Here is a 24447-nt window from a genome sequence, read left to right on the forward strand (position 1 = left end):
AGACCCAGATGGATGTCAGATGACCATGCAAGGTTTAAGGTATTTCGGGTGCTCAACTGTGAGGCGGCTTTTTTCCTTTCCTCTTTTATTTTTTAATTAACTGATTGTATGTTCCAGGAATTTGTTTTTCATTCTTTTTGTTGTTGTTAATCCTCACCTGAGGCTATTTTTCCATTGACTTTCAGAGAGAGTGGAAGAGAGGGGGAGAGACAGAGAGAGAGAAACATCAATGTGAGAGAGACACATTGATTGGTTGCCTCCTGCACGCTCCCTGACTAGGGCCAGGAATCAAGCCTGCAACTGATGTACCTGCCCTTAACTGGAATCGAACCCAGGACCCTTCAGTCTGCGGGCCAACACTCTAGCCACTGAGCCAAACCGGCTAGGGCTGTTTTTCATTCTTGTATTTAAAGAATATTTGCATCTTCACCCTAGTGTATTGCTTCTCATTCTTATCACTCTTGGCCATATCTCCAATGGGGTGGAGGGGCTCTCAAAATATAAGCAGAATCTTTTACATAATCTGCCCTCATGTTAATATAGCTGGGGCAGGGTAGACTGCCATGCGACCAGGGATTTTAATGTCCTTTGTTCTTTCTTTCTGTATTGGTTTTGCTTGCCCATGGGACTAGATTTCTCTAAAGGGGAAGGTATATTTGCCAAAATATTGTGTTACTTGTTAGACTTTAACAGGTGACTGATTTAACTTCCCATTTTCATTACAAACACATTTTAAATATAGATCTGGAAAGGAAGTGAGGTTTAAAGACATAATAAATGTATGTAGGTCCTCATGCATTTGTTAGAGGCACTATTTATCAGGTGCCATAGTGACTGCTCTCCAGCGCAGGGCCCCAGCAAGTCCTCCCTTCACTGTGCTTGCATTCCGTCCCTCTTGTCAACAGATGGAACTTACTGGGTAGCAATAGCAGTAGTAGCAATTGGTGAAATTGGTACCAGGAGTGGGGTTTGAATCCACGTTGGCATATGTCCATATTTCTGTGAAACAAACGACCTTAAACCTTAATGTTTTAAAACTACAAACTTTTTTTGTCCTAATGTCTCATGATTTAGTGCATTACCTGACCTGGGCTGGGAGGTTCTTTCACTCCATCCACGTGATGTCAATGAAGATGGCAGCCATCTGGGGGCTCGACTGGGTGGGAACTTGCAGGATGGCCCCGTCGCGCAGCTGGCAGTGGGTGCTGCCTGTTGGCCGGCGTCAGCTGGAATTATTGACCAGAGCCTTAGCATTCCCCTTCCTCTGGCCGCTCCGTGTGGTTTGGGTTTCTCCCAGCACAGCAGCCATTCCAAGAGGAAGGAAGCAGGAGCGGCCAGACCTGTTAGGACCTGGACTCAGAAGTTACAGAATGTCACTTTCACGGTGTCCAGTTATTCAAAGCAGACACAAGGCCAGCCGCAGTCCATGGGTAAAGGACATACGCTCTGCTTCTCAACGAGAGGGTAACATTCATATAAGGACCAAGAGGACTGATGTTTGAAAACCACTTACTGACTGTGCTAGATTTTGGAACTCGAGCAGTGACTAAAATAGACATGGCCATTGAGTGCTGGCAGAGGCTGGAGAGAGGAGGAAAGGGCCAGAATAGGGGTGGCAGGCCCTTGTAAGTCAAATGAAAGAGTTTGGACTTTAGCTTTAGGGCCATGAGAAGCTATAAAAGGTTTTTGAAAGAGAAATGAGACGATTTGTATTTTTCATTCGTTCTCTGGCTATCATGTGGGAAATGGTTTTGCAGGAATGAGCCTGGCGGTAGGCCAACCAGTTGGGAGGCTGTTGCAATTGTCCCCAAGTATTAGATAATAGTGACTTGGACTCAAGGTGGTATGGGCTGGTGAGAAATAGACAGATTCCTAAGAGACAAAGGAGAAATAATGGGTGAAACTTGATGATTTATTAATATGGAAATTAGGGAAAAGCAGCTGTCAACGATAATTAACTCAGATTTCTGACTTAACCATCCACGTTAGGTCCCGTATTCTAATATGGTGTATCACTGTGCTATTGCCACAGTAATTACCACAGTTAGTGGCTTAAAACAACACAGATTTATTCTCAGAGAGCTTGAGGTTAGAAATCTGAAATAGGTCGCACTGGGATAAAATCAAGGGATCGGTATGGCTGTGTTTCTTTCTGGAGACTCTAGTTAGAATCCTTTTGCCTTTTCCCAAGCTAGCAATGGCTGGTCGAGTCTTTATTATCCTGCATCACTCTAACATTGGCCTCCTGCTTTTCTTCCACTAACATGGACCTTGTGATTATATTAGCTGCACCCAGAAATCCAAGATCATTCACCTCCCCATCTCAACCTTATTTACACCTTAATTCCCTCCTTTCATGTAATGTAATGTACTCACAGGTTCTGGGGATTAGGACATGGACATCTTGGGAGGGGGGAGCATTATTTTGCCTACCACAGATGGGCACCTGAGGACTGGGATACGTTTTTTGGGGGGGTGGGGTGAATTCAGTTTTATTCATGTCTTCAAGTGGTATGACCAGTATGCAGTTGGTCTTTGAGCTCAGGATGAAGGTATAGATTCAGAAATAGCCAGTACATGGGAATGGAAGCCACAGAATGAATATTGTTTCTTAGGGAGAGTATATGGATTTCTTAGGGCCTGGGTTAGCGTCCTGAGGGGTTGAGTAAAGTTGCAGAAAGAAGCGATTGAGAAGGACCTACATACATTTATTATGTTTTTAAACCTCACTTCCTTCCCAGGAGGAAATGTAGAATTTGGTTTCAAGGAGGTTGGTAATCACCTTTGTAGACTTTTGTATCTCTGACTGAAAGGATCCTTAAACTTCTTTTTAAACCTGCTTCTGTTACAGATAAAGAAACAGGCCCAGAGAGATGAAATGACTTGTCTAACAGTCTACAACTAGCTAATAGATGTGCTTCTTAATTCCCACTTCAGTTTATTGGCCAGCCTGAGCCTGTTTAATATTTTCATTTTGAAGATGGTATTGAGGAAAAATTTCGGCTATTTGTGAGTGCGGGGGTGTGTTTTATTGGCTTTATGAACTCTGAGAAAGTTGCTGGGATGATGTTGTCTCATGCCCTAGTTACATGCAAGTCAAATTCTTTATACCAAATAACAGTTAAGATTTTTTTTTCAATTGTGTAGCTTTTTCTAAGTACAGTGTCACTTCCTTTTGCAGTCTTTCTTTCACTTCATTTTGTGTGTATGCTCTCTTCTTTTGGTAAAATAAACATTTTATTTTGGGATAATTTTAGATGGATAGAAAAGTTGCAGACAGTTCCCGTATACCCTCACCCAGCCCCCGTTAGTCAAAACTAGAAAATAACACTGATCCATTACTACTGGCTAAACTAAATAGTGAACTCCAGACTTCTTGGATTTCACTAGTGTCCATTTCTAAGACATTGTCCAGGATCCAGTTTTTATTTTTTAAATTAAAATAAAGTTTATAACTTTGACAGTTTTAAGGAATCCTGGTTAAGTATTCTGTAGAATGTCCCTCAATTCAGGTTTGCCATGGTTAGACGGGGGTTATGTTATTTTTGGAAAGAGGATTATAGAGGTCAAGTGCCCTTCTCATCACATCATCCCGGGGAGTACATGACATCAGCATGACTTACAGATGGTGTTGACCTTGACCACCTGGCCCCAGCTGTGTTTGTCCAGTTTCTTTACTAAAAAGGTGCTTTTCTTTTTTCCCTTCTATATACTGTGTTTTGCAAGCAAGTGACTAACTCCATCTACATGCAGGGGGAAGAATTAAGCTCCATCTTTTGGAGGGACATGTATCTACACACATTGTTTGGAATCTTCTGTAAAGAATTACACTTTCTCTGCCTCAGCCCCAGAATTAGCTGTTTCTCCAAGGAGCTCTTCTTGTTCCTTTTGTTGGAAAAAGGGGGTTTAGAAACTCAGATCTGAGTTCCGGATGTGCTTGTTGCTACCAGGATCTCACTGCTTCTAGCCGTTTGGCAGACAGAGTTAGGAAGCATCTGTAGTGTACTAATATGTACATACCTCCCTGTCATTATTTTTGTATCTGTCCTTCTGTATCTGTAGTAAGGTAAATGTGTTTATACCAATGCCTTCATCTCTAATCTAGTGGTACCACATGGTCAACTCTCATCTTCCCTAGTTTGTAATTTCTCCAACACTGAGAAACCAGGCCCCCACTGTCCATCATCCGTTTATTCATTCATGTGACCTCAGTAGACATGTAAAGCAGCCTCAGAATTAACTTACTAGAGGTCTGGTGCACGAAATTCGTAAACTCGGGCGGGTGGGGGGGTCCCTCAGTCCGGCCTGTACCCTCTCGCAGTCCGGGAGCCCTCGGGGAATGTCCGACTGACAGCCATTAGTTGGACACCCTTAGTGCTGCTGCAGAGGTGGGAGAGGCTCCCGCCACCGGCCGCTGCGCTCGCCAGCAGTGAGCTCGGCTCACTGCATTGAGCGTCTGCCCCCTGGTGATCAGTGCACGTCATAGCGAGCAGTTGAGCAGCCTTAGCATATCGTTAGCATATTATGCTTTGATTGGTTGAATGGACAACCAGACACTTAGCATATTAGGCTTTTATTATATAGGATTCCTCCATGACAAACAGCACCATCAACTAGCACATAGTGTTTATGTGTACAGTGCTTTTTGTCTTTAGTCCTACAGTTTTGAGTCAAAACACAGCTTTCAAGGTTACTTAGGTCAGTTCCTTTTTCCCTTCACTCTCTTCAGTGAGGTTATGTCAAACATTTGTAATACATTTAAAGTCCTTGGTCATGGTCTGCATTCTGCCCCCGGGTTCCCTGATCCCTGATCATTACTTTGTTGTTGTTCTTGTTGTTTTGTATATATTAAAAGTTTTGTGAGTTAAATTTATACGGGTTTTGACACACTGCTATCTCTTTTTGAAAATTTGTACTACACTGAAGACATACTGGGCTGTTTGCTGGCAGCAGAATCGGAAGTATTATTCTGAGATTAGGACTGTGAATGAGGCCATGGTCAGGTTTATAGGTCAGCGGTCAGGGTTAATGAACCTTCTGGTGTGCAGAGGTCGGGAATACCAGGAACTTTCAGTAGCCACAGGTTTGGAGGTATTGGGGTTTAGAGGATTGGGCAGATCTCAAATATAGGTAAACAGTTGAGCTATAGCCTTGCATCAGGACATAGATACTGGAACTTAAAGTGATGACATATATGGAATCTACATGAAAGGACCAGATTAGGTGTACGTGGTACACAGCCAGCAGGAACAACGCTGTGGTAGCTGCAGTGAATGCTGAAATGGAACAGAGGCCTGAGATGGTAAGTATTTAAAGGGAGGGGTTCTATCTCTTTCAAACCCTACAGAAATGTTTCTCAGACCGCAACCCTCAGCAGCCTGCCTTAGAAACCTTAAAAAATTGCAGAGTTGGAGCTTCTGGAAGCTGAGCCCAGGAATCTGCATTTGAAACTAACATTCCAAATAATTCGGATGCATTCTGAAGGTGGAGAACCTCTGCCCCTAGGGTGAAGGTGAGGTGCCTTGCACAAAGCAGGTGTACTTAACCCTGTGTGTTTCCTAATTTGAATTGCAGATCAGTTCTGAACACTTCTGATGAGAGAGCTGACTTTGGAAGTACTATTAGTAAAAAAAAAATAAAATCTGATGCTTATTGAAGGTTTAAAGAGTTTAAATAACTTGCCCAAGATCACAAAAAGTTCATAAGTGGTAGACCCAGAACTCAAACCCAGGCAGTTGCCTCCAGACTCCACATTGTTTATGACACTGTGAAAGCTTTCGGGGGGTCGTACCATGCACCCCCATAGTTTCAGAGCTAAATTGAACAGTTCGAGAAAGAGGAAAGAGACTTAAAAATCACACTGTCATTTTGGTGCTTCAGCTACTAAGAGCTCACGTGTGTTTGTAGTTTGTAGTATTCACATTTCTAGGAAGCGGTGTTACAGTGATATTCTTGAACCCTAAGAAAAAGCACATCTTAAAACAATTTTACAATTGATAAAAATAGACACTATACAAGAAAATAATTTGGCAACATCATATCAATGTGAAAGCACAATACCATAGAGTATAACAGTACGATCACAGATTTATAGACTCTTAGACCTGAAATGGACTTCACAGGTCCTCTACCTCAGCTCCCTCTTACAAGTGAGGGAAGGGAGCCCCAGAAAGATTAAGTTACTAACTCAAGGTCTCTGAACAAATTACTGACAGCCCCAGATGTCCTGATTCAGTACAATATCATTTCCACTTTCATTCTGCTTCTATCTTAAGTAGCTTTATGAAACAATTAAAAATTTATAACTAGAGTTATTTTTAAAATCCATTCCATTTAGATGAGCCTAATTAAAAGTTGCACAGATGTTCTCTGGAGAATGAAAGTTTGTAGCTGAAATTAGAAGCAAACCTAGTAAACTTGGAAGGAATGTTGGGTGCAGTTGCAAAAATAAATGTGAGTAAATGGCTTAGGGTATTGAAGTAGAAAATTGGTTTTCAAACAGAGGCTTTTGTAGAGTGCATTATTTATGGGATCTTACATTCAGTGTTGGTTTTATAACTAATAAAAGGCCTAAAATAATTCAGTAAGTATAGAAATAGGGAGATAGCTGGTTGAGTTTGAGATTTATTGAAAATGTGGATTTGAAGTAATAGTTTCTTTTTGTTTTCAAATTCTGTGAATTCATTAAAACATCTCAGAGAAAAGGCAATTTGTGCCTTTAACTTTAAAACATACATTAGAACAGCGGATCTCAACTTTTACCAGCTTCAGAATTACCCCAAAGGACTTGTTCAAATACATATTGCTGGTCCCCACCCTAGAGTTTCGGAATCAGTTGTCTGTGTTAGGGCCTCAGACTTTGGGTTTCTAACAAGTTTCAGGGGATGCCGATACTTTGAGGACCACTGAATTCGAGAAAACAAATTATAATAAAAAGCAATCAATACTCTCATGAGGTCATTATAGACAAAAACGCTGCTTTCTTTTATCTGTTACATGAAAAATTTGTTAACTCAAGTTCCCATACTTTACTAGTAAAACCGTAATGATAACACAGAGATATGATAGTTGAGGTCCCTTTTGAATAATTATGATAAGATTAAATTATATTAACTGGTTAGATTGTACAGTAAAGTGTACTTTTTTGGTAGTATTATAGTTTTCTGAAAATTAGGAACCTATGTGTGGAATACATTGAGGTAATTCTCTAGTCACTCCACATCCTCATCAACACTTGATATGGGCAGTCTTCTTAATTTTAGCCACTCTAATAAATATGCAGTGGTATCGTATAGTGTTTTAATTTCATCTCCTAATGACCAATAATCTTGAACACCTTTTCATGTGGTTATTTGGCACTCACCAATTTGGTGAAGTGTCTATCCAAATCTTGCTCCCCTTTGTTATTGGGCTATTTTTTTAAAAAACTTTTATTGAATTTTGAGAGTTCTTTATATATTCTGACTACAGTTCTTTATTGGATATATGGTTTGTGAATATTTTCACCCAATCTGTGCTCTTAACAGATTTTGAAGAGGCAGAAGTTTTTAATTTTGATGATATCTAGTTTATCAATTTGTTCTGTTATGGATGTGCTTTTGGTGTTATATTTAAAGAAGTATTCGCTTAACCTAAGTTCCTTACAATTTTTCTCTAGAAGCTTAATAGTTTTAGGTTTTACATTTATGTCTGTGATTTAAGTCTTTCCTCCATAGCTCATTAGCTGTATGACTTGGTTCAAAGTAGTTAACCTCTCTGAGTCCATTTTTTTCTTTCATCAAATGGGGATAACGATAGTGTCCTTTTCACAGAGTTATTGTAAGGATTGAATGAAACGATGAATGTAAATTGCTTAGCGTAGTGTCTGGCTCACATAGTAAGTGCTCAATAAATGTTAGCTATTGTTTAACTAATTGAAAGAAAACCAAGAGAGGCAAGGTTGTCAAACTTGTGGCTCCCAGGACATAGGGTAAACTAGCTGGTAATTGGATGACATGTTGATATTCAGAAAGACCTTCACCTCCTGAATGAAAAGGAATGCCAGATTTCAGGAACATTGAAATCTCACAGTCTTATGTTTTGAATTTTAGATGGAAAGACTCAGTGGTACTAGTATAGGAAAGGAGAGGTCTGCTTAATAGCCATTTCTGTTGAATTTTTTTATTGACAAGGTTAACCCATGATTTCAGTGGTATACATGTAATAATGGTGTTATCATGGTCTTCATTGGTCAACCCCCTGGCAGTAATTCTTGTTTTTTATTCTGTAGTCCACCTTGAAGGCAAGTCGGCCAATGAAGTTGCTGGGTAGGAAATATTTAATAGCCACCTTCAGGTCTTTGAAGGACTGTGATCTGGAAGAGTTGGCTCTGTGTGGACCAGCAGGTGGCTCTTCTTTAGCTCTGGAGTTGAGGATCAAGGTTCAAGTCCTACTTCTGATAGTGAGGCATGACTTCATTGGAATCATTTAACCTCTCTGAGCTTCAATTTTCTCAACTGTATAAAACAGAGAGTAAAATCACTCTGTATGCAGGTTATAAGGTGTAAATAAGTTAATGTGTGTGCAAGAGCCATTCAACTTTATTGTTGTCATTGCCTGGAATTGTTCTAGGAAGGTGCTAGCTCAACTCTCTCTTTGGAAGGAATCTAATAATGAGGTATTCAGCAGTGGAACAAGCTTCTCCATCCCACCAAGAGTCACACAAAGGCAGATAGTCATACTAGGACTTTTTAGAACTTTTACATGGAGTAGAAATTTGTAAAATGCTTTGAGAGAAGGTACAGTGTTTGCCTTGTTACTGCTTTCTTTAGGTCTCCAAGCACACTGGGCTGTGCTTGGTAAATATTTGTTAAATGAGTGAATGGAAGACCCCCCTTTAGCCTTCACACTCTATTCTTGGTTTAACATCACTGCTTTCTTGTTCTTAATATGTTCGCATTGTGTTCCCAGATATATTTATTTGCCTTTTATATTTTATTTTAGAACTAGAGGCCCAATGCACAAAATTCGTGCAAGAGTAGGCCTTCCTTCCCCCTGGCTGCCTGCACTGGCTTCCCTCTGGCACCTGGGACCTGTCTGGGCTTCCCTCCGGCACCCAGGACCCGGGCTTCCCTCCAGCCACTGGCAGGCACCCGGGACCCGGGCTTCCCTCACAGCCCTGGCTTCGTTTGGAAGGTCATCCGTAAGGACATTTGGTCTAATCAGCATATTATGCTTTTATTATTATAGGAGAACATTTTGACACCAAACTTTCTATTTAAGTGCACTTACTGAAGACTATGGCACATGATTTTCAATGTGAGGCATTCTGAGAATAGTTGGGCCATTTTATATTCCTTACTTTTGCTACTTCTATAAGTATTTTCATTTCTGTAGTCCTTTTACAAGAAGATGCCTTTTACATGGACTATCTCTATGAGGTTACATTCCCAGGACCCTCTTAGCAATGGTTGCCTGTAAGGAGGGAATTTTGGGATTGGAGACCCTCGTTTGGATTTTTCAACCGTATGCTCAACCAGTTTCTTAGCTGTATGCTTTATTTTTTTATTTTTTAAAAATATATTTTATTGATTTTTTACAGAGAGGAAGGGAAAGGGATAGAGAGTTGGAAACATCGATGAGAGAGAAACATCGATCAGCTGCCTCCTGCACACCTCCTACTGGGGATGTGCCCACAACCAAGGTACATGCCCTTGACCGGAATCGAACCTGGGACCTTTCAGTCCGCAGGCCGACGCTCTATCCACTGAGCCAAACTAATTAGGGCTAGCTGTATGCTTTATTGATTTTAAAAAGTAGGTGAGATGACTCTATGATTTGATACTAGCTTAAGTGGAAAAGAAGATTTGTATTGGGGAATATTGCCAAGCACATGTAGTTAAACAGCAAAAGAGAGGCTCCATTTATCCTGTCTACTGAATTTAAGACATCATGTTGGGTGCTTTACTTAGGTTTTCATTTAATTTTCTTAATAACCACATGAGGTTTAAGTCTCACTTCTTTTGATTTTTGCTGCCACAAATTCATGCTGGCAGTTTGGTCATGAACCAGAAATCAAAGCCAGGTTCTGTTCCTTAAGCCTCCTCCTGAGCCTTCAAGCCTCATACTGTAGGTAGAACTTGGGCAAAGCCAAGTCCTAGAAATTATGTTGGCTGGGAAATGCTCTTGTGAATTTTGCTTGCTGCCTTGAGTTCACTATTACTTTATAGTGATTAGGATGAAGTAGGCAAGAATGGTATAGAAAAAGAATTCCAGTCAAATAAAAGACAGGCTTGACTTCACTAGTAAAGAGTCAGGGACTTTATAGCAGGTAACCAAAGACATCTGTGGATATGTTTTGAAATTATAGATGCCCATAACCTAGGGTTCATAGTGCTTTTGATGACTGGCAGAGATTAAATTGTATCCAGAGATTGACTTCTATGATTTTATGACTTCAACTCTTCCTAGAATTTACTTCAAGCAACACTTTGAGTTATAACTTAACCATGGTAGTTTCGAGAATATTAACTGTGCTCTCAAAGGAAATATCTGTCTGTATGATGAAAGATAGTCTCCATTACTCTGAGAACTGTTTAAGTCAGTGAGTCAGACTTTCTTTTTCACTTTCTCTTGCTCTCTCTTAAAATAAGTTAATGTTTAGGAGAATTCCTTTAGCTAGAGAAGCAGTTATTCATTATTCCATGACTTTTGCATTAAGTGTATTTTAGTTTTCCTGGGTATCAGTTCAGATACGATAGCACGTGTCTTCCATGCTTACTTTAAGTCACACATGAGGCCATTCCAAACTCCACCGTTTATTAATGTGAGACCTGGGGCAAACGATTTAGTCTCTTTGAGCATCAGTTTTCTTATCTCGAAATTATGTCTAATGATACCTAATCCACATTGTTGTAACAAAGGCTGGGATGAGTAGTGTGTTCAAAGTGCCTGGCACGGAGTCAGTGCTCAGTGAAGATTTAATCTTTGTCTCTCTCCTCACTTCATGCCCAGTGTTTTTCTTTGAGCACTTAAACTCTAAGTCACCCTCTACCCCAGTCTGGTGAACATCTGGTGCACACTTACTCATCCTCCAAGACACGATGCGGATTTACCCTCCTGCTAAATCTTTCCTGCCGTCTGTGGGCAGTGTTAGCCACTCCTTCCGCTGCAAAACATTTTTATCCTCTGCCTGACATGTATTAAGTGCTCAATAAAGATTTACTAGGTACATGAGTTTCTGGGCATCAGTGTGTGTGTGTGTGTGTGTGTGTGTGTGTGTGTGTGTGTGTGCGCGCGCGCGTGTTTACAAAGCTTCTCATTGAGCATCGCAGTCTTGTGAGTTCAGCTCAGTGCTTTGGGCTCAAGTTAGTAAAAATAACTGAAAGTTAAGGAGGTGATGTTCACTTGATACGTTTTGGTTCTAAGAGCAAACATGCTTTTAGCATTAAGATTAATTACATTTGCAAAGTACTTATCCACTCTGGAATAATTTTAATGACAGATAATATTTTGTTAGTGCTGATTGTGAGCCAGACCCTATGCTGATCATTTTACCTACATTTTCTCATTTTGTCCTCATACCAGTTTTGTGAGTTAGATACTGTTATTTTACCCATTATCTAGGAGAGGAAACTGAGATTCTGGTGAAGTGACTTGCTAAAGACTGCAGAGCTCACAATAGAGCCTAGATTTGAAAGTAATCTGACTCGAGAGCTGGCTTTTTGAGTTACTGTGTTATACAACTTTCCTCTCTGTATTATAAGCAGATTGTATAGGTGGGTAAAAATTATTAGAAAGGTCAATATTTCTTGAAGATTTCCCCCCTATTCACTGTTTATAAAAGGATCACTTGCTTATTAGTTTGTGCCATACACTGTTAGACTCTCCACTATTATTTCTGGTGGGAAGCAGTTATAAAATGTGGATTTGGTTTTAATTTTACCACACTAATATCTGTGTGGAGGAATAATTATGACTAAAGTACAGTGTAGTGAGAAGTAACCAAGTTTCTATTAAATATTGCTCAAGCAGTGAGTAAGTCATTAAACTCGACGCCTGATGACTGTATACCGATTGCTTAATACCAGGCTGCCAGGAAAACACACACAGCTACTCTTGGAGGAAGGTGTGTGGAGATCCATGCTGCTAGAGAGAGTTGGGGCTCCCTTTTCAGAGGAGGAGTTTACTGTGGAGGGAGGGAATGGAGGTATGATTTATGCTGCCGCTTATTTCAGTTTATCCAAAGAAAAGAAATGTCTTGCTCACAAAATATAGAAGAATCAATTTTTAATTTGAAGAGATTAGGAAATATTTATTATGTGTTTCATAAAATAAAATCTCCCTCCTATATACATGTCCCATCTGCTCTAGGAAATTTATAACACAGTGAGGTGATTCCCTGCCTCCTTGTCTTCCTTACTCCTTCCCAGAATAATATGCACTTTATGGCATTGAGTTTTTCTCAGATCCTCCTGAATGTGTGATTCATGCTGTATTGGAGTCAGCAACCCCATGAGAACCCTAAATGGCTGCTTTGTGTTCATCTGGTATTTCACTAATAAAATGCACAGAGTTGAATTTAATCAACTATATATAATTGGCATTGTTCCTATTCAGATATGCTTATACATGACTCTGTAGAATAAAAACAACAACAACACAAAACACTTGATTCTGCAATTTTTATTTGTTTGGGACAAAATTTCAGGAAACATATTGGCCATGGGCAAAACTGTGCAGTTGAATCTGGGACAAAAAGTTTGAAAAGATACATAGGTGAAATTTGTCTCCAGGGTGTGCCTCTCTAACACACACACACACACACACACACACACACCCACACACACACGCACACACACGCGCGCGCGTCCCAGCTGTAAGGTAAAGAAGTTTTATGGTTTTGTGAAGAATGCAGCATTTGGTTTTATTCTGGATGAGAGGGAGCTTGCTTGGCTCTGGGACCTACTTCAGCTGTGCTTCCCAACCTCATGGCTGGGCCTCGGGTTTGTTTCTCTGTAGTGCATGCCTTGGGCTGCAGCTGTAGGACAGCTATGGCTAGGAGCAGCCTTATTTGGAATAGTTGATCATGAAGCAACAGCTCTGAGCTGCATCACTTACCTTCTGTTCTTGCTGAGCTGGTCACTGGTCTAGAACTCAAGCTTGATTGTTCTGGTGACCATGCCCACCTCAACTTGGGGAAGCCAAGAGGATGAATATTCTGCTCACCCACTTTTAACCTGTGACCTAGAGAAGGCCATTATATTGATCAAATAAGATGTGAATAGATCAGCAGCCTTGGAGCTCATCCTGGATCAACTCACATGTCCATGCTCTGCTACATAAGAATTCATGTGCTACAGCCTTTCTACCTACATCTTCTAGTCGAGGGCCTGGAATTTGTCTCACCTGACTCTACATCTGTAAAAATAACTAATTTGTCCCTCCCTTCCCTTCCTTTCACAGACCTATCTCCTCTCCCTCATTTTGCCTCAGTCTTCCATATCCAAGACAACCAGCATTGGTTGTTACCACTTTGCTTTCACACTTGTTCCTGCCTCAGCCATCATCTTACTCTCAGAGTTCTCATGAATTTTGTTTTCAGTTGAATTTGATTGCAGCACTAAATCACCCATTTCTGCTTAATGTCTCCTGATCATGTAATTTGAATGCCTAATCAACACTTCAAAAAGAGAGAGTTAGCAATAGTTATAATATTGCTGTTAGTGCATTTTGACATTGAGTAACAGATGACGTGTCTAATGAATAGCGTGGCTGTTCAGATTGCATAATTATAGGTTTGTTTGACTTTAGGGAAATTATGTGCAGGCCAACTTCATCCATTCAGATACTTTTTATATTACATAAATGTCAGAATACTTCGGTCTAAAAAGAAGCCTTCCTTTAGTGATTATCCTTATTTCTCTAGGGTTTGCCACTGAACAGGAAAAAAAGAAAAACAAACCATCTTTTAAGAGTGGGTTTAATGCTGTGGCCCTTCCAGGACTAAATAACACTTTTAAAGTTCTTCGGGTACTTTTAGCAGTTCATAGTGTTTGGGGTGGTACTGACCAGGATCACTGGGTACAACCACGCAGATCTGTGTGTGTGTGTGTGTGTGTGTGTGTGTGCGTGTGTGTGTGTGTGCATGTGTGCGGGGGGCAGCCCTGTTATTACTATTAACAGAAATAGTTATAAGCTTATAATGTAAACTAAGGTTTATCTGTGCCCTCTGGACGTGATTTACTGGGGCAGGGGCAGGTGGACATATTTCAGCTAGTTATCGTACTAACTTCTTAACAGTGCCTTCATTAGTGTACTGGATGTTACTGGATGTGTTAAGCAGGCCTCACAGTCATAGCTCCCCCCCAAGCCTTGCCCATGTATTTAGTGGCTTGTAAATGCATGTTCAAGTATATCACTTAGGTTCAGATGGTTAGCACAAGCAAGGGTTGACTGGACTAAATGCATACTCACAGAATGGCACATTCAAGAACTAGGAAAATCCCTAGCTCTCCAGACCCTGCTCGCCTGAGGAAGGCAGACAAATAGAAATGGTTTTGACATTGGGCTCCCCTCAGTGTTTCCAGCACTCTCCCCATCCTCTTGAACATTTCCCTCCTGCTGCTCCTCATTTGCTGCCCAGTAATCAGTCCATGGCTGCCACCTCCGTCTCTGTTGCTGCCATGCTCTTGGCCTCGTACTGATTTGGCTTCCCAGCAGCTAGAGGTGGCTTAGTTATTCTCCTAGCACTCAATGGGTGACTTGTTTGCTTGTATAACACCTCTAGTTAGCCTTGCTGATGTGGAAGGTCACTGTCTTCACTAGTGTTAAAACTTAGTACAGTTGAATATACAGTATATGCACCCCTGTGATCATTGCAGCAGTAGGTGAGTGGATAAAATAGCTGTGTATATTTATACAATGAAATACTACTCAGCCATAAAGAAAAGAAGGAAGGAAATCTTACCTTTTGCAACAGCATGATGGACCTAGAGAGTATGATGCTAAGTGGAATAAGCCAGTCAGAGAAAGACAAGTACCATATGATTTCACTTACATGTAAAATCTATTGAACAAAATAAACTAACAAGCAACATATTAACAGACTCATGTATACAGAAAATAGAATGACAGCTGTCTAAGGGGAGGAGGGTTGCGGGGCTGGGTGAAAAAGGTGAAGGGAGTAAGTAAAAAATGACTCATAGACACAGACAATGTATCGTGATTACCAGAGGGCAAGAGGGATGGGGTGAGGGAGAAGAGGGTAAAGGGGGGATAAATGACTTGGGGTGGTGAACACAAAATACAATATATAGATGATGCATTATAGAATTATACACATGAAATCTATATAATTTTATTAACCAATGTCATGCAAATAAATTCAATTAAAAAAACAAACAGTATAGTTGACTCTTGACCAGAGTGGATGTTAGGGTTGTTGACCTCCACACAGTTTAAAATCCATGTATTACTGTCCCTAGTTGGTTTTACTCAGTGGATAGAGCATTGGCCGGCAGACCAAGGGGTCCCGGGTTTGATTCTGGTCAAGGCATGTACCTTGGTTGCAGGCTCCTCCCCACCCTTGGTCCTGATCAGGGATCGTGCAGGAGGCAACCAATCAATGTGTTTCTCTCACATTGATGTTTCTCTCTGTCTTTCCCTTTCTCTTCCACTCTCCCTAAAAATCAGTGGGGAAAAAACACACCCATGTATTACTTTTGATTCCTCAAAATTTAACTACTATTAGTCTACCATTGATCAGAAGCCTTACTAATAACATAAACAGTCGATTAACACTTATTTTATACTAGAGGCCCGGTGCATGAAATTCTTTGTTGGAGCCCCAAAACACTAAGGCATCATTCTTGCCCATAAGTGGATTATAATCTGTTTGGAGAAATGTGATGAATGCATATAAAAAGACAAGATTATTTTTGGTTATAAGTGCCATCCTGGTGGGATCGGGCCTAAACTGGCAGTCAGACATCCCTCTCCAATCCAGGACTGCTGGCTCCCAACTGCTCGACTGCCTGCCTTCCTTCCTGATTGCCCCTAACCGCTTTGCCTGCCAGCCTGATCACCCCCTAACCACTCTCTTGCCAGCCTGATTGATGCCTAACTGCTCCCCTGCCAGCCTATTTGCCCCTAATTGCCCTCCCCTTCAGGCCTGGTCACCCCTAACTGCCCTCCCCTGCAGGCCTGGTCCCCCTCAACTGCTCTCCCCTGCAGGCCTGGGTCCCTCCCAACTGCCCTTCCCTGCAGGCCTGTTTGCCCCCGACTTCCCTCCTCTGCTGGCCTGGTCACCCCTAACTGCCCTCCCCTGCAGCTTGATCGCCTCCAACTGCCCTCCCTTGCAGGCCTGGTCCCTCCCAACTGCCCTCCCCTGCTGGCCATCTTGTGGTAGCCATCTTGTGTGTTGGAGTGATGGTCAATCTGCATATTACTCTTTTATTAGATAGGATAGAGGCCTAGTGCACGGGTGGGGGCCAGCTGGTTTGCCCTGAAGGGTGTCTCAGATCAGGGTGGGGGTTCCCTTGGGGTGTGGGGCGGCCTGGGCGAGGGGCCTGTGGTGGTTTGCAGGCTGGCCACACCCCCTGGCGACCCAAGCGGAGGCCCTGGTATCTGGGGTTTATTTATCTTCTACAATTGAAACTTCGTAGCCTGGAGCAGAGCCAAGCCTTCTGCTTGCTCCTTGGTGGCAGCCATTTCTGTTGGGACTTATGTATCTTCTATAATTGAAACTTTGTAGCCTTAAGTGGAGGCCTGGGCCTGGCCAGGGTGTGCAGGAAAGCTTGGCTTCCTCCATCGCTCGGGGCAACCCTGTCCTCCTGCTCTTCCAGCTCCATGGCTGCCGCCATTTCTGTTTGGATTTATGTATCTTCTATCATTGAAACTTTGTAGCCTTGAGTGGAGGCCTAGGCCGTCAAGGGCAGGCGGAAAGCTTGGCTTCCTCCATTGCCTGGGAAACCCAAGCCTCCCTCCCGCTCTTCCAGCTCCGTGGCTGCCGCCATTTTTGTTTGGATTTATGTATCTTCTATCATTGAAACTTTGTAGCCTTGAGTAGAGTCCTAGGCTGGCAAGGGCAGGCGGAAAGCTTGGCTTCCTCCATTGCCAGGGAAACCCAAGCCTCCCTCCTGCTCTCTGTGGCTGAAGCCATCTTGGTTGGGTTTATTTGCATATGTGCTCCTGATTGGCTGGTGGGCGGGGCCTGTGGGCAGGGCTTGTGTGTGGTGGAGTGATGGTTAATTTGCATATTACTCTCTTATTAGATAGGATGTTATATGTATTACACACTGTAAGGTAATAAAGTAAGCTAGAGAAAATGTCACTGAGAAAACCATAAGGAAGAGAAAATACATTTGCAGTAATCATTTAAAAAATCTGCGTGCAAGTGGGCATGTACATTTCAAACCCATGTAGTTCAAAGGTCAACTATAATCTTCTAAAAAGGGGAAACTATTATTTTATCAGTTTCCTCTCCTTAAGGAATTTGGAAAAGCTTTTCCAGGACCAGGTCTAATAACATTTGAGTGGCAGTATCTAGTGTCCTACTTGGAAGGGATCACTGGGGAGCTAAAATGAAGCTCAGGGCCCTGACTTTCCCCCCTTGAGGGTTTGTTCGGTAGATATTCTTGGAGGAGTTAGGTGCTTGTCTGTGTTTAAGCACCTTTCGTGTTGGTGGCCGGTGTACAAACTTTGCAGAAAGAAAGCCTGAGTTGGAGGTGGCCTCTGCCTGGGGCAAGTCACTTCACCAGCTCAGTGCTTCAGTTTCTCATATATAAAGTGCAGATAAAACTCTCCGTCTCTTCATGTTGCTGTGAGGCTTAAGGTAAATATGGTGCGCTCATAAGTCTTGGCACATAATAAAGTGTTTACTAATTGTTAGCTACAGCTACTGTTATTATATACTTTTTTCATCATTGTTATTACTTTCCATGCTTTATCATCTGCACCAATTTTCTCTAATGCCAGGCTTGCAGAGTGTGGTACAGAAGTACTTTCCTCTCTGGAACTGTCGTTCTGTGAATTTTAACATCATTTGTGTGGTTCTCTTCCTTCCTGCTCTCTCCCCTTCCCCCCACTTTATTGGTGCCAGCCTCTTTCCTTACAGAAAAATCACAATGAAAATATAATAGGCAAAGAATCTATATCATGTTTTCTTCATATTTTAATTCAATTGAATATTTGAGGCAGGACAATTTATAGTTGGCAAAGGTTTAATTTCCAAATTTATTAAATTAAATGGCCACATAATAATACTGAAGAAAGGGGTGCTATAATTCTTAGTGTTTTGACCCAAAACACTAAGGCATCATTCTTGCCCATAAGTGGATTATAATCTGTTTGGAGAAATGTGATGAATGCATATAAAAAGACAAATTATTTTTGGTTATAAGTGCCACAATATCAAGTATAGTTGTGGTAAATTAAGCGATATCCTTCCAGGCTGACGTAGTTTAAAAGCAAGTAGGGCTTGTGCTCAGTCCTTGAAGGATGTGCAGTGTAGAATTTGGTTGGTGTAGATTTTTAGGAAGGGCTTTCCCTGTAAATTTTTAGGGAGGGTTTTGTTTTTTTGTTTTTTGTTTTGGTGTCAGGCATGGGAAAAGTGGGAGATTTTGATAGTGGGATTATATACTGTGGAATAAAGGAGCAGGAACTTCTGGCTGGTCAGTCCCTCCACACTCTCCTACTCCCAACCACTTTTTTTAGTCAACAACCAACTCCCTTTTTATTTGTTCATCCCTGAATTCTTGAATTCTTTGGGATTTATTTGGCCTTTTTGCTTTTTTTATGCAACAATATGCTCTTCTTTTTCTACAGTTCTTTAGTAGAAAAAGACACCGATTCTCTGTCTTCCCTAGCCTAGTGTTTCTGAAACATGAACCCAAATAACATTTAAAAAAAGAGGTTATAGTCTGGCCAGCGTGGCTCAGTGGTTGAGTGTTGACCTATGAACCAGGAGATCACGGTTCAATTCCCAGTCAGGGCACGTGGCCTGGGTTGCGGGCTTGATCTCCAGTGTGGGGCGTATGGGAGTCAGCCGATCAATGATTCTCTCTCATCATTGGTCTCTCTCTCTCTCTCTCTCTCTCTCTCTCTCTCTCTCTCTCTCCCTCCCTCCCTCCCTCCCTCCCTCCCTCCCTCCTTCCCTCTCCCTCCCTCTCAGAAATCAATAAAAATATGTATTAAGAAAAGGAGATTATAATTGCAATAATAAGAGAAATAAGGATTAACAGAAGAATAAAAAGAATCACAAAAATAATTTTAAATATTTAAATAGTGGAGGTAGGTTTGCAACTTGATATGGACATTCTCATGGCCTGTCTCCCAGACACCATTATGGAATCTCTACTAGTTCTTGTCTTCAGTCTCTGGTCTCTGCAGTAGACCAAGACACTGGGTTTAGCCTGAAGTTATCTGACGGCATCACTTCCAAGTGTGGTGTGGTTCTCGGTTATTTTTAGGACTCGCTTCCTGACCTCTTCTGGTGTTTTCCCTTTGTTGCCTCAGGCTGCACCATTCATCAGGTAGGTTCTTCAGCTTGTCCCAACATTCTTGGGCCCTGGAGCTTTAGCTGAGGCTGCCTGTAGCCCCAGTTGGCCTACCTTAGGCTTCATGCTATGAAAGACCCAGCCATTGCTCACTTTCTCCTTTACAGGGAGGGTCTCCTTGGCCTTGTATTTGAAATTGCTATCCGATTCAACTCTTGCTATTATCCACGGGACCTTGATAATAAGAATCATCATCCTGTTTATTTTACTCTGCAAAACTTTTCATAGCATTTTCATGTCAAAGGCACATTACTAAGTGCTTTCAAAAGGTTGTCAACATTTTATCGAAGTCTAGGTATTATAAACCAAGAGGTATTCTCCCAGAAGCAGGTTTACTCTGGATATGTTTTATGGGATGTGTTTATAATTAACTATTGTAAAATTAAAGACTAATGGTAAAGACTAGGAAAATCATTCTTAAAAGCCAAATGTAAGTGGATTTTATTATTTCATGACTTTGGGACGATATGTCCTATTGTTCTTCAGCGTAGACAAGAAATACCAACATTTGAATGAAGGACCTTTGAGTGACTGCATTTCCAAATGTTTATTATCCTGTGTTCTTTCTCTTTTCCTTTGTGTTTAGAGCTTAAGAAAACTGTTTTAAAACACTTTTCCAACCTACTGGTCACTGTTTAGTCTCGTGTTCCCTGAGGTTATTTTAAACATAGTAAGCGTAGTTGCTTCATATTCTGACTGATAGATAATCCCAACATCTGAAACATTTGTGGATCTGTTTCTGCTGATTCTTACTCTTGGGGGCTTGTTTTCTTGTGTGTTTTAGGGTAAGGTTCCCTCCTCCCCCTATAACCTGTTCATTATCCTTAATGATCATTTATTGGGTTATTTGAGGCCCAGGATGAGTGACTTCTCTAGAGGGGAGTATGTGTGGGTACCCTCACTCTGGGACCACCCCAAGATCAGAAGTTCTTAGGTTCTCAGACTACTCGGGTGAGGGGGACCCAGGCTGCAAGTATAGGAGGGCTGGCTGTGGCCACGGTGTTTCAGAGCATGTAGTTTTCTCCCTCTTCCCTCTGTTCTGCTCAGTGGACAGGGTGGGATTGCTTGCGGCTCATCTTTACTCTGAGGAAGGGAACCCAGCTGACTACATGACTTTGTTTGGTGCTCCACTTTTCTTTTTCATTTCCCCCCAGATTTTGTCCTGATTGTTTCTTACTATCTCGTGGCTCTTTTGTTTTTAAGAAGATTTCTTTTTTCCAATCATTTTAGTTGTCTTCAAAAGGAGGATTGGCCTGCATAACCCAAGCTACTGTTACTAGACGTGGAAATCTTCCTTATTGGTCTTTAACAGTCCTGTGAAGTCAATGTGTAGGTAGATGACTGGGGTGCTTTAGGGGACAAGGGAGCTGAGGCTGGGAAAAGAGTAGTGATTGGTTTAAGATTATATAAGTAAGTGGCAGAGCCTGGAACTCCTGAGTCTGAGTCCACCTTTCTGCCTCTGAGCCTTTTTCAACTGGGTATGTTCTTAGAATTTTGAATGAAGCACCAATTTGTCGAGGAAGTTTTAAAAAACATGTAATACCTTTACAAAATCATTTAGAGCATTGATTGATATACGTTACATTGGTGCAACTTCACTCAGCTATGGCATTTTAAATGGAAAATAATAATTGCATTTTCTTTCTTTCAGCTGAAGTGAGTAGTGAATACAGTATGGATAAGGCAATGGTTGAATTTGCTATGATGGATCGGGAACTAAATCAGTACGTAAAGGCTGTTCAGTCGACGATAAATCATGTAAGTTTATACCATTCACCTCGTTATATTTGGTTACAACTCTGACCTAGAAATAAAAACACAGATTCAAAATTCTTCTCTAACCTTTAATATTTCCTTATTAGTTTTTCCTGTAGCAGTCATTAGTTTCTTCCTGTAGCAGCCATTCATGTCTTCTTAATCAGGAAGTTCATAGAGTAGGAATCTTAAATATTTTCCCAGTTAGGCCACCCACATTTAATTAGAACATTACATCTATTTTAGATTTTCCTGCGTCTTTTGATGTCAGACTTTTTAGTCTAAGCCTCCTTAGACCTAAAACTTCCCTAAAACTTGTTTTTATTTTTCTATTTGCTTAAGCATACAATTTAGACCTGGTTTAGTTACTCATTCTCCAGCTTTAACTAATATGCAGCTATTGCAAAATTCATAGAATCAGATAATACGGAAGAGTTTCAGAACAGGTTTAAAAATAAAGAAGCTTGGCATTTTGGTTTTTCCAGAAGCCAAACTTATCTTTGTTGACTCCAGCTGTCACAGGAACAACAGATAGGCAGTTAAGGTGGGAACATAGCAACCTCCTTTTCAGCAGTACCGGGTTGAGTAAGAAGTGAGCAATCCGATTGCAATAATGTTTCTGAGAAGTCTTTTGTCTTCTGAGCAGTGGAAACTCCCCTTTGAACTTATTTCATATACCTGTGTAATAGGATGTCTTGTACTTCTGGTTTCTTTATTTGCCTTTTCTAACATATCTATGGGAAAATTCCAAAAATCAAATATTTTACAAGATTGGCTACTAGTCAGGGGAAGATAACATATTAAATATGGCTTAATACCTAAACCATGCTTAAATGAGCATTACATAGTTATATGAAGTTATAAAAAATTAAAAAAAAATAATTTTCTGGTTTAAATTTTTTCCCCCTTTCTGGTTGTTAGTATTTGACTAATATTTATTAAGTGTATTATTTGTGATTAAATTAAGAGTATCTGCTTATATCTAATAATAAACTCCTTCAGCTTATAAAATTGGGATGTCTCTAAGCATGGTGACTGTTAGTCCTGGTATTGAGACTATTTCTTACATAGAAAAATACGAAAATGGCCTCCTTTTGGGGCCTTTGGAACTGGGGGGTAAAGCACTCAGACCAGAGGCTTTTGATTCTAGAACCAGCCCATCTCTACTCTAAAGAGACTCTGATTTCATTGGTTTGGAGCAGGATTGGGCGACAGTATTTGTAAAAGCTCATTTTAATATATGTCTCCAGGGTTGAAAACCACCGACCTCAAAGAACAAGGCTGACTTTCTAGAATAAAGTGTGTTTGCTACCAGAGATCAGAGTTAGCCATATTGTATAAGTCAATCCTGCTTCGACCCTTATGTTCTGTGGAAGTTATTTGATAGGCTTGTCTGTCTTTCACTTGGAAGTTGTGCAAATGTAACAGCACAGTGTACATCAGAGATAAAAAAACAGAGTTGGGAAGTTAAAGAATTTAACGTGGATATTTTTATTCCTATTGAACTCAAGGTTTCACAGATACGTAAGGTATTTTTACATACAGAATTGAACTCTTCCCCCCTCAGCAAACGGAGCCACTCGTAAAAAACATAAGTTAAAGACCAAGAAGCCCCCCCCTCACCTTGCCCTCATTCATTCAGTGGTTAACAGAATTTCTTTCTCCCATTGCCCTCACCCTACTAAACAGAAAAGATTATGCTTTGGGTTTCATCCCACTTTTTGGTGCTAACCTCAGAATGTGGAGCGACTGGATTTAGTGATTCTTGTGCTGTTAGGAAGGTCCCTGGTCTTTCATAAGAAGAGGAAACATATTTTTGTTATTTTCTGATGCAAAGTTGTGCTCTCTATGTAAGCTTGACACAAGACCAAGAATAGTAGACCCTAATTTTAGAAGGTTTCTAGACTTGAAACCATATGGGGACATGACTTGTATTTTGAGGGAAATGTTTTACCCCCCCTTATATACTATGTTCTTTATATACTTGAAGTTATGGACATTGCTATCTTGTTGCTTGTTTTGGTGAGGGATAAAAAATGAACACTAGCTTGGGAGGGGCCAGAATGGTATAGCTCTTTAGAAATAGCAATGATCTCAGGATCAGAAACCCTTCCCACCCTAATTAGTCCTTCCATTTTCTAAGTTATGATCCTGGTCAACAAAGGAAACCTTTTGGAACTTTATGTTCTTCATCTGTAAAGTCCTTGGCTTGCCTATTTCACAAGATTATGATGTGAGTCAGATTAGAGTACTGTGTGTGTATCAAACCCTTTGACATTCATAAAATTGGATGAAGATATATTATGTTACTGCTGCAAACCCAGATTTCCAAATGTATTACTTAGAAAGATGCAACAAAATCTTTCTTAAAAACAAGTACTTGTGCTCACTTCATTTCAAGGCTTTGAAATGAAACTTACATTGGCTTTGACCTGTCCCAGTCTAGAATTTAGTAATCATAGGATTAGATATAAGCTAGTTAAGTTACAGTATGAGGTGTTCATGATCCCTAAAACAGAAACTGCTTTAAGTCAGATTACTCAGAAAGAATACAGATAATAGGAACCTGTATGAGTCCCTGCTTAATTTCTGCTCTGTGCAGACTTGGAAGAGCTGCAGCACTCCCATTACTATGTCATTTGCCCAGATTCTAATCCATCCTATGGTCTTTCTACATATGAATGTTCATATAGTCATGGTACATTAAAAAAAAAAGTAACAATCAAAGAGCTTTAGAGCTTATTATTTAAATAAATGTCTCTTTCCCACTCTCACCTTCACAGAATTCTGAAGGCTATCTACCTCTGAAGAGGTTTTAGAAGTTTACTTTGGAACCTTAGAGGTGTAGGTCAGTTTTACCCACAATCCCTGGGAACCCCCTTTCAACAGAAGCTCTCAGATTGCCTCTCTTTGTCCTTAAGAGAAAATAGAGCTGCTGTATATTCTCCAATGCCTGAAGATTTTATTTGGAGTCACTATTCATTTCAGTGCTCTGGAAATAAAAAAAAAAAATTAAAAATAGGACTTTGCAGAGGGAGTATTATGCAGTGAGCACTAAAGAAAGTCCCAGATAGTCTGTGTCATTTCTAAAAACTCAGAATAAATGGGTTACATACCTGTCACAATTCTTGAAAGCATTCATTTCGAACCACAGAGT

General features: G+C 40.8%; 1 protein-coding gene across 2 annotated transcripts in view; it reads left to right on the forward strand.

The window, feature by feature from the left end:
* NSMCE2 (NSE2 (MMS21) homolog, SMC5-SMC6 complex SUMO ligase) overlaps positions 1-24447 on the forward strand; it is a 224753-nt gene that overhangs the window by 31890 nt on the left and 168416 nt on the right. For both annotated transcript variants that reach the window (XM_054708432.1, XM_008143271.3), the window contains exon 3: positions 21187-21293. In XM_054708432.1, coding sequence (XP_054564407.1) covers positions 21187-21293 — 107 coding nt within the window. The remainder of the gene's footprint in view (positions 1-21186; positions 21294-24447) is intronic.

The sequence above is a fragment of the Eptesicus fuscus genome, chromosome 19, assembly GCF_027574615.1.
Source record: "Eptesicus fuscus isolate TK198812 chromosome 19, DD_ASM_mEF_20220401, whole genome shotgun sequence".
Taxonomy (NCBI): Eukaryota; Metazoa; Chordata; class Mammalia; order Chiroptera; family Vespertilionidae; genus Eptesicus; species Eptesicus fuscus.